Genomic DNA, 14,312 nt, shown 5'->3' with positions numbered 1-14,312 from the left:
GAGAAAATATTTGAAGAGATTATAGTTGAAAACTTCCCTAACATGGGAAAAGAAATAGCCACCCAAGTCCAGAAAGTGCAGACAGTCCCATACAGGAAAAACCCAAGGAGAAACACGCCGAGACACATAGTAAGCAAATTGGCAAAAATTAAAGACAAAGAAAAATTATTGAAAGCAGCAAGAGAAAAACGACAAATAACATACAAGGGAACTCCCATAAGGTTAACAGCTGATTTCTCAGCAGAAACTCTACAAGCCAGAAGGGAGTGGCATGATATACTTAAAGGGATGAAAGGGAAGAACCTACAACTAAGATTACTCTACACGGCAAGGATCTCATTCAGATTCGATGGAGAAATCAAAAGCTTTACAGACAAGCAAAAGCTAAGAAAACTCAGCACCACCAAATCAGCTCTACAACAAATGCTAAAGGAACTTCTCTAAGTGGGAAACACAAGAGAAGAAAAGGATCTACAAAAACAAACCCAAAACAATTAAGAAAATGGTCACAGGAACATACATATCAATAATTACCTTAAACGTGAATGGATTAAATGCTCCAACCAAAAGACACAGGCTTGCTGAATGGATACAAAAAAAAAGACCCATATATATGCTATCTACAAGAGACCCACTTCAGACCTAGGGACACATTCAGACTGAAAGTGAGGGAATGGAAAGAGATGTTCCATGCAAATGGAAATCAAAAGAAAGCTGGAGTAGCAATACTCATATAAGATAAAATAGACTTTAAAATAAAGAATGTTACAAGAGACAAGGAAGGACACTACATAATGATCAAGGGATCAATCCAAGAAGAAGATATAACAATTATAAATATATACGCACCCAACATAGGAGCACCTCAATACATAAGGCAACTGCTAACAGGTATAAAAGAGGAAATCGACAGTAACACAATAGTGGGGGACCTTAACACCTCACTTACACCAATGGACAGATCATCCAAACAGAAAATTAACAAGGAAACACAAGCTTTCAGTGACAATAGACGAAATAGATTTAATTGATATTAATAGGACATTCCATCCAAAAACAGCAGATTACACTTTCTTCACAAGTGCGCACAGAACATTCTCCAGGATAGATCACATCTTGGGTCACAAATCAAGCCTCAGTAAATTTAACAAATTGAAATCATATCAAGCATCTTTTCTGACCACAATGCTATGAGATCAGAAATCAATTACAGAGAAAAAAACGTAAAAAACACAAACACATGCAGGCTAAACAATACGTTACTAAATAACCAAGAGATCATTGAAGAAATAGAAGAGGAAATCAGAAAATACCTAGAGACAAATGACAATGAAAACATGACAATCCAAAACCTATGGGATGCAGCAAACGCAGCTGTAAGAGGGAAGTTTATAGCTATACAAGGCTACCTCATGAAACAAGAAAAATCTAAAATAAACAATCTAAGCTTACACCTAAAGGAACTAGAGAAAAAAGAACAAACAAAAGCCAAAGTTAGCAGAAGGATAGAAATCATAAAGATCAGATCAAAAATAAATGAAAAAGAAATGAAGGAAATGATAGCAGAGATCAATAAAACTAAAAGCTGGTTCTTTGAGATGATAATCAAAATTGATAAACCATTAGCCAGACTCATCAAGGAAAAAAGAGAGAAGACTCACATCAATAGAATTACAAATGAGAAAGGAGAAGGAACTGACAATGCAGAAATACAAAGGATCATGAGAGATTACTACAAGCAACTATATGCCAATAAAATGGACAACCTGGAAGAAATGGACAAATTCTTAGAAATGCACAACCTTCCGAGACTGAACCAGGAAAAAATAGAAAATATGAACAGACTAATCACAAGCAATGAAATTAAAACTGTGATGAAAAATCTTCCAACAAACAATAGCCCAGAACCAGATGGCTTCACAGGCAAATTCTATCAAACATTTAGAGAAGAGCTAACACCCATCCTTCTCAAACTCTTCCAAAATATAGCAGAGGGAGGAACACTCTCAAACTCATTCTACGAGGCCACCATCACCCTGATACCAAAACCAGATAAAGATGTCACAAAAAAAGTAAACAACAGACCAATATCACTGATGAACATAGATGCAAAAATCCTCAACAAAATACTAGCAAACAGAATCCAACAGCACATTAAAAAGATCATACACCATGATCAAGTAGGGTTTATCCCAAGAATGCAAGGATTCTTCAATATACGCAGATCAATCTATGTGATACACCATATTAACAAATTGACGGAGAAAAACCATATATGATCATCTCAATAGATGCAGAGAAAGCTTTCGACAAAATTCAACACCCATTTATAATAAAAACCCTCCATAAAGTAGGCATAGAGGGAACTTACCTCAACATAATAAAGGCCATATATGACAAACCCACAGCCAACATCATCCTCAATGGTGAAACACTGAAACCATTTCCTCTAAGATCAGGAACAAGACAAGGCTGCCCACTCTCACCACTATTATTCAACATAGTTCTGGAAGTTCTAGCCACAGCAATCAGAGAAGAAAAAGAAATAAAAGGAATCCTAATCAGAAAAGAAGAAGTAAAGCTGCCACTGTTTGCAGATGACATGATACTATACATAGAGAATCCTAAAGATGCTACCAGAAAACTGCTAGAGCTAATCAATAAATTTGGTAAAGGAGCAGGATACAAAATTAATGCAGAAATCTCTTGCATTCCTATACGCTAATGATGAAAAATCTGAAAGTGAAATTAAGAAAACACTCCCGTTTACCACAGGAACAAAAAGAATACCTAGGAATAAACCTACCTAAGGAGACAAAAGACCTATGTGCAGAAAATTATAACACACTGATGAAAGAAATGAAAGACGATAAATAGATGGAGAGATATACCAAGTTCTTGGATTGGAAGAATCAACATTTTGAAAATGACTATACTACTCAAAGCAATTTACAGATTCAATGCAATCCCTATCAAACTACCAGAGGCGTTTTTCACAGAACTAGAACAAAAAATTTCACAATCTGTATGGAAACATAAAAGACCCCGAATAGCCAAAGGTATCTTGAGAAAGAAAAACGGAGATAGAGGAATCAGGCTTGTGGACTTCACACTATACTACAAAGCTACAGTATTCAAGACAGTATGGTACTGGCACAAAAACAGAAATATCGATCAATGGAACAGGACATAAAGCCCAGAGATAAACTCATGCATATATGGTCACCTTATCTTTGAAAAAGGAGGCAAGAATATACAATGGAGAAAAGATACCCTCTTCAATAAGAGGTGCTGGGAAAACTGGACAGCTACATGTAAAAATGAAATTAGAACATTTCCTAACACCAAACACAAAAGTAAACTCAAAATGGATTAAAGACCTAAACGTTAAGGCCAGACACTATCCAACTCTTAGAGGAAAACACAGGCAGAACACTCTATGACATAAATCACAGCAAGATCCTTTTTGACCCAGCTCCTAGAGAAATGGAAATAAAAACAAAAATAAACAAATGGGACCTAATGATTAACTTAAAAGCTTTTGCACAGCAAAGGAAACCATAAACAAGACGAAAAGATAACCCTCAGAATGGGAGAAAACATTTGCAAATTTAGCAACTGACAAAGGATTAATCTCCAAACTTTACAAGCAGTTCATGTAGCTCAATATCAAAAAAACAAACAACGCAATCCAAAAATGGGCAGAAGACCTAAACAGACATTTCTCCAAAGAAGATACACAGATTGCCAACAAACACATGAAAGAATGCTCAACAAGAATGCTCAACATCATTAATCATCAGAGAAATGCAAATCAAATCTACAATGCAATATCATCTCACACCAGTCAGAATGGCCATCATCAAAAAATCTACAAACAATAAATGCTGGAGAGGGTGTGGAGAAAAGAGAACCCTCATACACTGCTGGTGGGAATGTAAATTGATACAGCCACTTTGGAGAACAGTATGGAGGTTCCTTAAAAAACTAAAAGTAGAATTACCATACGACCCAGCAATCCCACTACTGGGCATATACCCTGAGAAAACCATAATTCAGAGTCACGTACCACAATGTTCATTGCAGCTCTATTTACAATAGCCAGGACATGGAAGCAACCTAAGTGTCCATCAGCAGATGAATGGATAAACAAGATGTGGCACATATATACGATGGAATATTACTCAGCCATAAAAAGAAACAAGATTGAGTTATTTGTAGTGAGGTGGATGGACCTAGAGTCTGTCACACAGAGTGAAGTAAGTTAGAAAGAGGAAAACAAATACCGTATGCTAACACATATATATAGAATCTGAAAAAAAAAAAAAAGGTCATGAAGAGCCTAGGGGCAAGACAGGAATAAAGATGCAGACCTACTAGAGAATGGACTTGAGGACATGGTGGGGGGGATGGGTAAGCTGGGACAAAGTGAGAGAGTGGTAGTGTATATATGGACATATATACACTACCAAATGTAAAACAGATAGCTAATGGGAAGCAGTCGCATAGCACAAGGGAGATCAGCTCAGTGCTTTGTGACCAGCTAGATGGGTGGGATAGGGAGGGTGGGAGGGAGGGAGATGCAAGAGGGAGGAGATACGGGGATATACGTATATGTATAACTGATTCACTCTGTTATAAAGCAGAAACTAACACACCACTGTAAAGCAATTATATGCCAATAAAAATGTTAAAAATAAATAGAGTAGCAAAAAAAAGAAAAAGAGGGAGAGCACTCAAATCAATAAAATTAGAAATGAAAAAGGAGAAGTTACAACAGACACTGCAGAAATACAAAGCATCCTAAGAGACTACTATAAGCAACTCTATGCCAATAAAATGGACAACCTGGAAGAAATGGACAAATTCTTAGAAAGGTATAAACTTCCAAGACTGAACCAGGAAGAAATAGAGAATATGAACAGACCAATCACAAGCAATGACATTGAAACTGTGATTAAAAATCTTCCAACAAACAGAAGTCCAGGACCAGATGGCTTCACAGGCAAATTCTATCAAACATTTAGAGAAGAGCTAACACCCATCCTTCTCAAACACTTCCAAAATATAGCAGAGGGAGGAACACTCTCAAACTCATTCTACGAGGCCACCATCACCCTGATACCAAAACCAGACAAAGATGTCACAAAAAAAGTAAACAACAGACCAATATCACTGATGAATACAGATGCAAAAATCCTCAACAAAACACTAGCAAACAGAATCCAACACATTAAAAGGATCATACACCATGATCAAGTGGGATTTATACCAGGGATGCAAGGATTCTTCAATATACACAAATCAATCAATGTGATACACCATATTAACAAACTGAAGAATAAAAACCATATGATCATCTCAATAGATGCAGAAAAAGCTTTTGACAAAATTCAACACCCATTTATGATAAAAACTCTCCAGAAAGTGGGCACAGAGGGAACCTACCTCAACATAATAAAGGCCATATATGACAAACCCACAGCAAACATCATTCTCAATGGTGAAAAACTGAAAGCGTTTCCTCTAAGATCAGGAACAAGATGAGAATGTCCACTCTCGCCCCTATTATTCAACATAGTTTTGGAAGTCCTAGCCATGGCAATCAGAGAAGAAAAAGAAATAAAAGGAATACAAACTGGAAAAGAAGAAGTAAAACTGTCACTGTTTGCAGATGACATGATACTATACATAGGGAATCCTAAAGATGCTACCAGAAAACTACTAGAGCTAATCAATGAATTTGTAAAGTTGCAGGATACAAAATTAACGCACAGAAATCTCTTGCATTCCTATACACTAATGATGCAAAACCTGAAAGAGAAATTAAGCAAACACTCCCATTTACCACTGCAACAAAAAGAATAAAATACCTAGGAATAAACCTACCTAGGGAGACAAAAGACCTGTATGCAGAAAACTGTAAGACACTGTTGAAAGAAATTAAAGATGATACCAACAGATGAAGAGGTATACAATGTTCTTGGATTGGAAGAATCAATATTGTGAAAATGACTATTACCCAAAGCAATCTAGATTCAATGCAATCCCTATCAAATTACCAATGGCATTTTTTACAGAACTAGAACAAAAAATCTTGAAATTTGTATGGAGACACAAAAGACCCCGAATAGCCAAAGCAGTCTTGAGGGAAAAAAACGGAGCTGGAGGAATCAGACTCCCTGACTTCAGACTATACTACAAAGCTACAGTAATCAAGACAATATGGTACTGGCACAAAAACAGAAATACAGATCAATGGAACAGGATAGAAAGCCCAGAGATAAACCCATGCATCTATGGGCAACTAATCTATGACAAAGGAGGCAAGGATATACAATGGAGAAAAGACAGTCTCTTCAATAAGTGGTGCTTGGAAAACTGGACAGCTACATGTAAAAGAATGAAATTAAACACTCCCTAACACCACACACAAAAATAAACTCAAAATGGATTAGAGACCTAAATGTAAGACCGGACACTATAAAACTCTTAGAGGAAAACATAGGAAGAACATTCTTTGACATAAATCACAGCAAGATCTTTTTTGATCCACCTCCTAGAGTAATGGAAATAAAAACAAAAATAAACAAATGGGACCTAATGAAACTTAAAAGCTTTTGCAAAGCAAAGGAAACAACAAGCAAGACGAAAAGACAACCGTGAGAATGGGAAAAAATATTTGCAAATGAATCAATGGACAAAGAATTAATCTCTTATATAAGCAGCTCATGTAGCTCAATATTAAAAAAACAAACAACCCAATCAAAAAATGGGCAGAAGACCTAAATAGATATTTCTCCAAAGAGGACATACAGATGGCCAAGAAGCACATGAAAAGCTGCTCAACATCACTCATTATTAGAGAAATGCAAATCAAAACTACAATGAGGTATCACCTCACACCAGTTAGAATGGGCATCATCAGAAAATCTACAAACAACAAATGCTGGAGAGGGTATGAAGAAAAGGGAGCCTTCTTGTACTGTTGGTGGGAATGTAAATTGATACAGGCACTATGGAGAACAGTATGGAGGTTCCTCAAAAAACTAAAAACAGAATTACCATATAACCCAGAAATCCCACTACTGGGCATATACCTAGAGAAAACCATAATTCAAAAAGACACATGCACCCCAATGTTCATGGTTGCGCTATTTACAATAGCCAGGTCATGGAAGCAACCCTAAATGCCCAATGACAGACAAATGGATAAAGAAGATGTGGTACGTATATACGATGGAATATTATTCAGCCATAAAAAGGAACGAAATTGGGTCATTTGTAGAGATGTGGATGAATCTAGAGACTGTCATACAGAGTGAAGTAAGTGAGAAAGAGAAAAACAAATATATATTAACGCATACATGTGGAACCTAGAAAAATGGTACAGATGAACTGGTTTGCAGGGCAGAAATAGAGACACAGATGTAGAGAACAAACGTATGGACACCAAAGGGGAAAAGTGGCGGGGCGGTGGTGGTGTGATGAATTGGCTATTGGGATTGACATGTATATACTGATGAGTATAAAATGGATGACTAATAAGAACCTGCTGTATAAAAAAATAAATAAAATTAAATTTTAAAAAAAAGGAAGCAGGCACACAAAAAAAAAACTTTACCCACATGCAAATGATATCACATGCACCAGTGACGTACAGGATTTACCTCACATGAAAGACAAGTTGTCTAAAATCAAATACATAAAATATTAAGAAGTATAACTTAACCATAAAATTTTAAAGAAGTAATGTAAACGTTTAACATTTGTGGAAAGGAAAGTGAAAGCAAACACACCCGGATACAAAGACTCAGCCCTGGTCCGCTCAGCAGCCAGGCTGGGGCCAGCCCTCTGGCTGTGGTGAGTGCTCGCCTCCTGGCTGGCAGGTGTCCTCACATGGCCTCTCCTCGGTGCGTGCAATGAGAAGGTACAGGGAGCCCTCAGGTGCCTCTTCTACAGACACCGATCCTACTGGATCAGGGCCCCACCCTTGTGACCTTATTTGACCTTAATGACTTCCTTAGAGGCCCATCTCCAAATACAGCCTCATGGGGGGTTAGGACTCTACTCTATCTAACCTATGAGTTTTGGGGACACACACATTCGGCCCACAACACAAATTGTAAGTTTATCCTAAAACTCACAAGCATCCAGAACCTACCAACATACCCCATATCGTGCTTTCAGGGTAAGTAAATGTGCTGCTTACACTAGTGTCGGCTGCAGGCTGAGGAGTGGGCAGCTGAACCGCATACCTCCAGACATGGGCGGTCTGATCTCCAGAAGCTGAGGAGAGAAAGAGGGGAAATTACCCGAGGTGCAAACATGCGCTGGCTAGGCTCCTGCTAAATTCTGTACCTGAGGGATTGCAAGTGACTGACTATACTTAAACAGCTACTTTTGAGACTATGTAATGCTACTGAGAATAGCAAAAGTACACAAAGATAATGATTATCTATAAAAATAACCCCCCTTCATCTTAGGGAGGAAAGCTGTGAAGGTTCAGAGAAAATTTACAAGTTGCAGATTTTATTTCCCATCTGGCCAACCTAAGAAAACAGAAATCCAAAATAACTCAAGGGCACGTTCCCATTCACTGAACCTGGATGCGCCCCACAGCTGGCTATGCAGCCCCTGGTACTGAGACCTTGCTATCACCAGCCAGGCCGCAAGGCGATACTTGGACTTGGGAAAAAACAGAGGGCAGGTGAGGGGCACAGGCAGGCCCGCAGACGTGCGAAAGGGCCACCTCCACTGCCCCCACGACAGCACTGTCTGAACCCCACCTTCTCTGCGTGGCTGCACAGCTTCCCCAAGGCAGCAAATGGCGGCACGTGTCTTGTGGTGTCGAATGGATTTAGTGCCTGACCTGCCCATCTCCTTCCGAGTCAGCATCCTGTCCAAACCCCCGTCTGGCGCTCCACTCTCCAGGCCACTACTTTATGTTTCCATTTCCCACTGCAGCTTCCTGACGTGTCTCGATTTCATCCCCTTCATTCCAGCCTGGTTGTCACTGGTCTCCGTCTCTTCCCAACCACAAAACAAATGGCCCACATAACTAGGTTAAACTCCTGGCCTCCTTTACTCCCCAGATGTTGATTCAGGCATCCACTAGCTCTGTGGGGGAGGCCTGTTAAAACTGGACCCTCAAAGGACCCTGCCACCTGACTGACTTGAGTGTAAGAGCACTGATTAGTCCCACTTCTGTCCTCTGTCCTGGGGTAAGCAGAACTGGCCCATGGGCCAAATCCAGGCAGCCACCCACCCTGTAAACACAAACAAGGGTCACTGCCCACTGCCATATCCCCTCATCCGTGCACCATCTCTGCTGCTTCCGTGGCAACGGAGCTGAGCAGCTGTGACTCAGACCGTGTGGCCTCAAGATGAAAACAGTTACTCCTGGTCCTTTACAGAAAAGCTTGCTGACCTCTTATCTAGACAAACACTCGTCCTTCAGGTTACCATCCGTGTCCCCAAAACACCATGGGGGTCCACAGGTGTCAGACAGTTTTATGGAAAAACTCAATATGATAAGGTGTCATTTTATTTTTTCTTAATTTTTATTTTAATTTATTTACTTATTTATTTTTGGCTGTGTTGGGTCTTCGTTGCTGCACACGGGCTTTTTTAAAAAAATTTATTTATTTTTGGCAGCAATGAGTCTTCGTTGCTGCACATGGGCTTTCTCTAGTTGCGGCGAGCAGGGGCTATTCTTCGTTGCGGTGCACGGGCTTCTCATTGCAATGGCTTCTCTTGTTGCAGAGCACGGACTCTAGGTGCATGGGCTTCAGTAGTTGCAGCACACGGGCTCAGCAGCTGTGGCGCATGGGCTTAGCTGCTCCCCAGCATATGGGACCTTCCCAGACCAGGGCTCAAACCCGTGTGCTCTGCATTGCCAGGCAGATTCTTAACCACTGTGCCACCAGGGAAGTCCCTATAATCAAGGTGTTTTTAAACTACGTGAAATGAAGACAAACCCAAGGTACCACAGCTCTTTCCAGGAGAACTGCCTGGGAAGGAGTAAAGATGCGGGCCTGCAGAGAGCCCGACTCGGGGCTGCTAAATTCCTCATCTCTGTGCCGACGGCGTCAGAGAAGCGAGCACATTCCCACAAGCAGGAAGAGCGGGTGGCAGGGACGGGCTTTGTAAAAAGACCTCCAGGAGAACGCGGCCGAGTTCAAGTTGACATTAAAAGTTCACCTAATTTGCAATCCACTACTCATTTAAAAAAAAAAGTACCCCTCAGTATAGTTTTCTTTATTCATTTCTCGTGCAATTTGTAAAATGTCTACTAACGACTAACTTCTGTGGAAGGTGTGGCTAAGCCTGATGCTACTGATGAGAAAGGAATGATGACAGCTGTTTTCAGATCAGCAATAACCGTTCAATAAATAAAAAACCAAAATCAACATACCGGTGAGAGCCAACTGTTCTGATGGATGAAATTTAATGGAATTTACTGCAAAATAAAAATATTACAGAAACAGGTTTAAAATAAGAACATATCAATATTTATTATAATTACAGCATGTATTGCAAAGTTAAATTTAAAAACTAAAGGAACTATGATAGTTCAATATTAAATATCCTAATTCAGTAAACTATGAATAAACACATAAGTTAAAGAGAACAGAGGTAGTGCCACATGCCGGGGCCAAAAAAAAAAGAAGAGAGATACAATACAAAGTAACTAAATATGAATAGGATTAAATATTCTGCTCAAGAATAGGCTACACAGAAAAAGGATATTAATAATCTATTTTTTATACATAGGGAAGTCACCTAGAGTTAAAAATAAACCAGGATAAAAAAAGAAAACATAATTATAACAAGCAGAGGCAGATTACGGTGGTGCACACTGTTTATTGCCTACCCAGCTGCCCACAAGCCCACCCTTCCAAAAACCCAGTCTGTTCTGTTCCATAAGACTCAGGAACTCAGAGAAGGCAAGCCCCTGATGGCCTAGGGACGGTTCGGATCGGAATGGATCGGGACCAGATGAGAACAGTTATGATACCCTCCCAGTCTCCTCTCCAGATGCAGGAATCTGCCCAAGGTGTCCTGGGGAGGCTCCGGCCCCATGACAACACTGCCCGGAGACTGACCGGTCCTGAGCCTGCCTGCCTGCCAAGGAGCTCTCCTCAGGCAGACAACGAGAGGCTGGAAGGGTGGAGGTCACTGTTCCCAGTCGGCAGCTCCCTGTCACCCCAACACATGCCGACCCAAGGCACTGGAGAGCCAGCCCACACCCCCCACAGCCCAGACACAGGACGTACAGGGAGCTTCCCAAACCTCAGCAAGTTCTCTCTTCCACTAAGACTCTGTCAGGTACGCCATTAGATTGATACTTTTCTAAGAATCTGAAAAATGCTAGAAGATGCTCTTTTACCATTAACACTAGACCAGAGAGAACTGTGGGAAGAGCTGGTGAAAACTGTGACTGCCTTAAAAATGTTAAATAGAAAATGCCCCAAATAAACACTACTAACAAACAGTATTAATGCTCCCAATTTCAACCATCAATTGTTACTTTCTGGTGTCTATGTGAACTCCAGCAAATCAGTGTTGCAAGCAGGAACATTTGTAATACTCACAGATGACCACAAGGTTTAAGTGAAGAACGCAGGCAACGTGCTTAGCCAAGAATCTGGCAAACGGTGGGCGCCAATGACCACCAGCTGCAGGGCCAGTTTATTCTCAGTACTGTTCACACAGACGTTAACAGCACAACATCACTACGTGGGGCGGGGGGACCCCAGCATGTGTGGGTGCAACAAGGCCTTAAAGCCCAAAGTCAGCGGGTCGGGCCAACCCACAGCCCCACCAGCAGCTTATTCACAGCACAGCTAATGTCACTCACAGCAGCCACATGAGGAATAGAAGAGAGGGGGCCAGAGACCACAGTTCCTTATAACAAGCTCCAAGATCGTGTGTGTCTAACAAGACACATGCCCCCACCCGGCCGGCTCCACTCGGCTCCCTAACGCCAGGGGTTAGGGGGTGCGTGGGGGGAAAGGGCACAAACCTTGGGCACCTCCTCTCTGGAGGCAGCTCCGCCAGTCCACAGGTGGGCACATTCTGCTCAGAGGACCCAAGAGGAAGGAGGCAGGCACTAGGCACGTCAACCCACCTGCAGGGAGCTGTGCTGATTAAAAACCCCAGGGTTCCACACTCCCCTGTTACAGTAACTCAGTCACACAATCAGCACCACCAGGTGGAAAAAGCAAAAGCAGGGCGTAAACACGACAAAGACAGTGCCCAAAGCAGCCTGTGCTCTGCTCTCTCCTCAGACTCCTCTAAGTGCATGACAAGTCTAGAAAGAAACAGGCACAAACTCATAGCAACAGAGACGGAAGACAGTGAGAAGAGGCACCCGGGAAACGCCAGGGTGCAAACACACGGGTGACCACAGGGGGCCAACAGGACACAGGGGTGATGGCACCTGAGTGGACACGGGGGTGATTGCAGGTGACTGAGTGGACATGGGGGTACATTTCTAGACCGCCAAGTCCCACCAAATGTCCAACACAATGCTTTTGTCAGAAGACCTAAAAGACAAATCCTAAAGTCTTCCAGAGACAAATATCCAACTGCCTATGAAGGACCAAGATTCAAAAGAGCATTATTAGACTTTTAATATCAATTCTGAAAGCTATGAAAAAACAAGTCAGGGACTTCCCTGGTGGCGCAGTGGTTAAGAATATGCCTGCTAATGCAGGGGACACAGGTTCAATCCCTGGTCTGGGAAAATCCCACATGCTATGGAGCAACTAGCCCCGCATGCCACAACTACTGAGCCCACACGCCACAACTACTGAAGCCCACATACCTAGAGCCCGAGCTCCGCAACAAGAGAAGCCCCTGCTCACCGCAACTAGAGAAAGCCTTTGCGCATCAACAAAGACCCAACACAGCCAAAAATAAATAAATTTATAAGAAATAAAAAATTTTAAATTTTTTAAAAAGAAAAAAACAGGTCAGCAGAGCACTATCTTCATTTTCAAAGAAAAGTACTTCCTACATAGAAGACTATACTCGGCCAAACTACCCATCAAGTGTAAAGGTAAAATACATTCTTCAAGCATTCTACAGTCTCAAAATTTTTCCTGTAAGACCCTTTAAGAAGGAAGCTACTGAAAGACAGGCTTCCCTGGAGAAAGAGAAAGAACAGGGTCCAGAAGACAGGAGGTAACGGAGGACAGAGGTGGAGAGAAAGCCCAGGAGGACAAAGGAGGTAGACTGCAGGCATCTGTGCTACAGTCCTGGGCACCAACTGTCAGAGGGAGGGGAGGCTTCAGGGAGGGGCCAGAGTGACAGCAAAGGAACACAGACATGCAGGGAATGCCACATTTCAGGCAGATCTGCACGAAACAAGACCAAAATAAAAGGCCACTTTTCCCTTCAGAGGAAGCAAAACTGGGGATTGCAAGTAAGGTACGTGCTTGGGAGCTGTGAACTATATGGATGCAGCCACAAGTAGGTAAAACCTGAACATCCATTTAAATGGAAGTTGAGCCGTAACCATTTCACGATGACAAGGAGCACAGAGGGATGGAGGGAGGAAGTGAGCCAATCTCCTTCTCCTTAATAAGAGTCACTTCCTTGTAGAAAACTCCAAAATTAAGAAATAATAAGATAGACTAGTTTTTTAAATAGAAGAAAAAAGCAAACTATTTAAAACCGTTAAAAGTGGTCACCTTTTGAGAAGTGAAAATGAGGAGTGAGGAGGGATGAGCAGGAGACTGCTGTGAATTTTTTATACAGGCTGGCTAACACTTTAATGTTTAGGTTGTCTATTTAGCCTGTCACATCCACTGCAGGCAGCAGCAGCCACCCAGACACAGACCTGGGGGAAGACAGTGGGTCCCAGCTGGAGGGGACGGCAGATGAGGCAGGAGTGTATGTGGGGCGGGGACATTCCATGTGGAAAGGTAGGAGCTGGTTCTCACGCTGAGGCGACAGGGACAGACGAGAGCAGGTACCCTAAGAGAAGGAGGAGCCTGGCCACGGTCCTGACAGGACAGCAGGTACTCCCTCCCCCAACAGGACGGAAGACACGCAGAGGAAAGGGTTTCACCCAAGTCCGTGGAGGCGGAGGGCGGACACCACTGCGAAGCCTGTCAGCAGGGGTGAGGGGTGAGTGAGCCGGGGGGCAGCGTGGCACATGGCCTGGAGCCGGGGCGCTGGGAGGAACAGAGACATCTGCCCACCAGCGCCCACAGGAAAAAGCCCCACATCCACACCCACCAGGATCCCAGGGGCTGACGCACAAAGCACCTCTGCACCGAGGACCCTCCCAATGGAACACA

At 42.1% G+C, this 14,312-nt stretch overlaps 1 protein-coding gene across 5 annotated transcripts in view; it reads right to left on the bottom strand.

Moving 5' to 3' along the window:
• WDR37 (WD repeat domain 37) overlaps positions 1–14,312 on the bottom strand; it is a 59,665-nt gene that overhangs the window by 21,563 nt on the left and 23,790 nt on the right. For all 5 annotated transcript variants that reach the window (XM_067699934.1, XM_067699950.1, XM_067699961.1 and 2 more), the window contains exons 8-9: positions 10,418–10,462; positions 8,213–8,289 (exon numbers count right to left, since the gene is read on the bottom strand). In XM_067699934.1, the coding sequence (XP_067556035.1) occupies positions 8,213–8,289; positions 10,418–10,462 (122 nt within the window). The remainder of the gene's footprint in view (positions 1–8,212; positions 8,290–10,417; positions 10,463–14,312) is intronic.

The sequence above is a fragment of the Pseudorca crassidens genome, chromosome 1, assembly GCF_039906515.1.
Source record: "Pseudorca crassidens isolate mPseCra1 chromosome 1, mPseCra1.hap1, whole genome shotgun sequence".
Classification (NCBI taxonomy): Eukaryota; Metazoa; Chordata; class Mammalia; order Artiodactyla; family Delphinidae; genus Pseudorca; species Pseudorca crassidens.
Note: the sequence above shows the minus strand (reverse complement) of the source record. Positions and strands in the feature narration are given on the sequence as shown.